The following is a 2706-nucleotide window of genomic DNA, read 5'->3' as shown; positions in this document are numbered from 1 at the left end:
CAAATATCTTAGAACATTCCTAATGATTTTCTTTTATAATCATACAAGATCTTATAATCATACTAAGGTCATCATCACTCGGCTGTTGTTGTCACAATAAAGCTTTAATTTGTTTTTTTAATAAATACTACCAACACAAGATTAAAGTTTTTGGAGCAATTCGTTAGTCAACCTTTGAACACTACATCATGGTTCAATTGTGATAAGTGATAACACCCACATTTATCACCTAACCGCCTTTGGGTATTAAAACGAGGGAATATAATTTTCTTTTTTGTGTTTAAGTTTTTCAAAGTATCAAACCCCCCGCCCTAAGCAAAACCCATGGCCATCGGAACGCCAAAATTCTCGCCGGTGCTCCTCCACCTCCTAACCCTCATCCTACTCACCACACCTCCGCTCTCTTGCTCCTTCCCCATCCCCACCACCTCCTTCCACGCCCTCTTTTCTCTGTCCGACTCTCTCCTCACCCGCGTCGCCAACCTACGCGCCTCCCGAGGTGACATTTCCGGGTCACTCAGGGCCAGATCCATAGCCCAGAAGATCGAGAAACACAGCCATGGGTTTAGCTTCTATGGAGTCATGTGGTCTCTTGGCTGGGACTACATGAAAAACTACGCATGGCGAGACATCGGAATAACATCCTCTGAAATGTTCGGTGCTGTGTCCGATATGAGCGAATTGATTAGGGGTTTGAGTGAGTTGACTCGGATGGAATCGGAGGCAGAGCGGGTAGCGTGGGTGCGTCGGAACTATGGTAGCGTGCTCACAATTTCCAAGTCCCTCTTCAATCGCTTACTCAGAGTTTTCAGTCGATCGGTTAGTTTTTTGACACATTTTAAACTTACATTTTTTACATAATTTCATCATTTTGTCACTATATACTTCTCAATTGGTTTTGGTGACCTGAATTTGGATTCATTCACATCGATTGTTCATAAATCTTCCAACATTTTCTAAAATTGAGATTGTAAATGTTATGTGAAATCATAAATCTTCCAACATTTTCCAAAATTGAGATTGTAAATGTCATGTGAAATCAACAACTGAAACTGAAACAAGATGTGGATACGAATGCAGGGTCCATTGAAGGATGCAATTGAGATGATACAAGCAGAAATTGTGGATGGTGGGTTGCTAAAGGATTGCCTTGAATTGGGTAGCAGTGATTTAAAGGGTGTGATTCAAATACTAAAAGATTTAGCTTTACAATACTCTTCTACAACTGGGAAAACCGAGTTATAGTAAGTATCTAACTTCCATTATATATTGTGTTTTCTTGAGAAAAAAGGGAAATTTGTTGTGCTTTGTTTGTTATTTCTTTAGTATGTGGAAACTATCAACAATCATTGCGTAAACTTCAGTATCCAAAGAAGCAATGTGCCAGTGCCGCTTCTTTTTGACTTAGCAGATTTAAGTGTTTAATGTATAAATGATGTATGTTAATAATATTAAGTGTTTAATTTTTTTTTTCCATTGAAATGTTGAATGGATAAATGATGTATGATAATAATATTAAGTGCTTTCATTTTTCAATATAATTAACCCTTTTTGAGTTATGGTAAACTAGTATTTTACTTATCTCGCTAGAAGTAATGGTGATCTTAATATGACTTTATCTTAGAGTTGTTATAAATCAAACATAATATTTAGTAATTACAAATACAAATGCTTGTTATAGATAAAAATGTTAAATTAAAAACATCTATTTATACACGAGTTCTTATTAACTTGTTACAAATTTGTACTTATTTATATTTTTTCTAACTGCAAGAATTAGCAACATACTTTCATTTATTTGAGTATTATAGCATCCTATTTTTATTTCTTTTGTATTAGAAAAATGTTTTTTTTTAATCAAGGCATTACAATTTATAATGTACTTCCAATTTCTTATTAGGAGATTATACTTCAAATGCTATTTTTAAAAAAGACGGGAAAATGACTTGTAAGGGTAACAAAGTATTAGACTTGTATAAAAAATACAATTGAACTTTTTTTTGTACACATATCACCAATCAACTATAGCTTTTGTACACATATGACCATTAAACTTCACATTTGTTCAAAAAATACCATTATATTACCGATAATAATAGGTCATTAGCCATGTAGTATGCCATGTGGCATGCCATGTGGCTGCTGACGTGGATTTTACTGTTTATTATGTACATATTATACCATTAAACTATTTTTTATACACATTATACCATTAAACTTTTTTTGTACACATTTTACCATTAAACTTTCTTTTGTACACATTTTACCATTAATGTTATATAATTTATTGAAAAAAAATATCATTTCAAAAAATACATATCATTACATAAAAGTAGGTTTCCCATCACCTGATGTGGATTTTACTGATTTTCTAAACTTTAGTAAACTTATCATTATAAGTCATTTTTAGGACTGTTCACTATTTGGATAAAACCGAATTGTCCAATTGGACAATTTGGATCGGACTATTTGATTCGGATATTCGGATTTTTGGATTGGTTTTTAGCAAAACCGAATTATTATTTTGGATTGGTTTTGGTTTATAAAATAAAAACCGAATAGTCCAAAAAAACCGAATTACAATTTATTATTTTGTTATTTTTAATATATATCTTTAATAAATTATAAATTTACTAAATTATTCTTTTAATATATTAAAAATTTTCATCTATTATAATACTTTAATATGTACTTCTTATCAAAAAA

General features: G+C 32.0%; 1 protein-coding gene across 1 annotated transcript; it reads left to right on the top strand.

Moving 5' to 3' along the window:
* Positions 1–240: 240 nt before the first annotated feature.
* LOC145052407 (adenine phosphoribosyltransferase) lies at positions 241–1559 on the top strand. Its single transcript, XM_079000231.1, has 2 exons — positions 241–819; positions 1081–1559. Exons 1-2 carry the CDS (start codon positions 325–327, stop codon positions 1243–1245), a joined length of 660 nt encoding a protein of 219 aa, XP_078856357.1. The 5' UTR covers positions 241–324; the 3' UTR covers positions 1246–1559.
* Positions 1560–2706: the final 1147 nt, after the last annotated feature.

This window comes from Lactuca serriola, chromosome 5 (genome assembly GCF_051521515.1).
Source record: "Lactuca serriola cultivar US96UC23 chromosome 5, Lser_US96UC23_V15, whole genome shotgun sequence".
Lineage (NCBI taxonomy): Eukaryota > Viridiplantae > Streptophyta > Magnoliopsida > Asterales > Asteraceae > Lactuca > Lactuca serriola.
This window is presented reverse-complemented; position numbering and strand designations above follow the sequence as displayed.

Bases quoted from the DNA above. Each gene is read 5' to 3' on its own strand.
- LOC145052407 (XM_079000231.1), top strand. From the start codon at position 325: ATGGCCATCGGAACGCCAAAATTCTCGCCGGTGCTCCTCCACCTCCTA. The intron at 820-1,080 runs GTTAGTTTTTTG...ATACGAATGCAG, and splicing joins TCAGAGTTTTCAGTCGATCG to GGTCCATTGAAGGATGCAAT.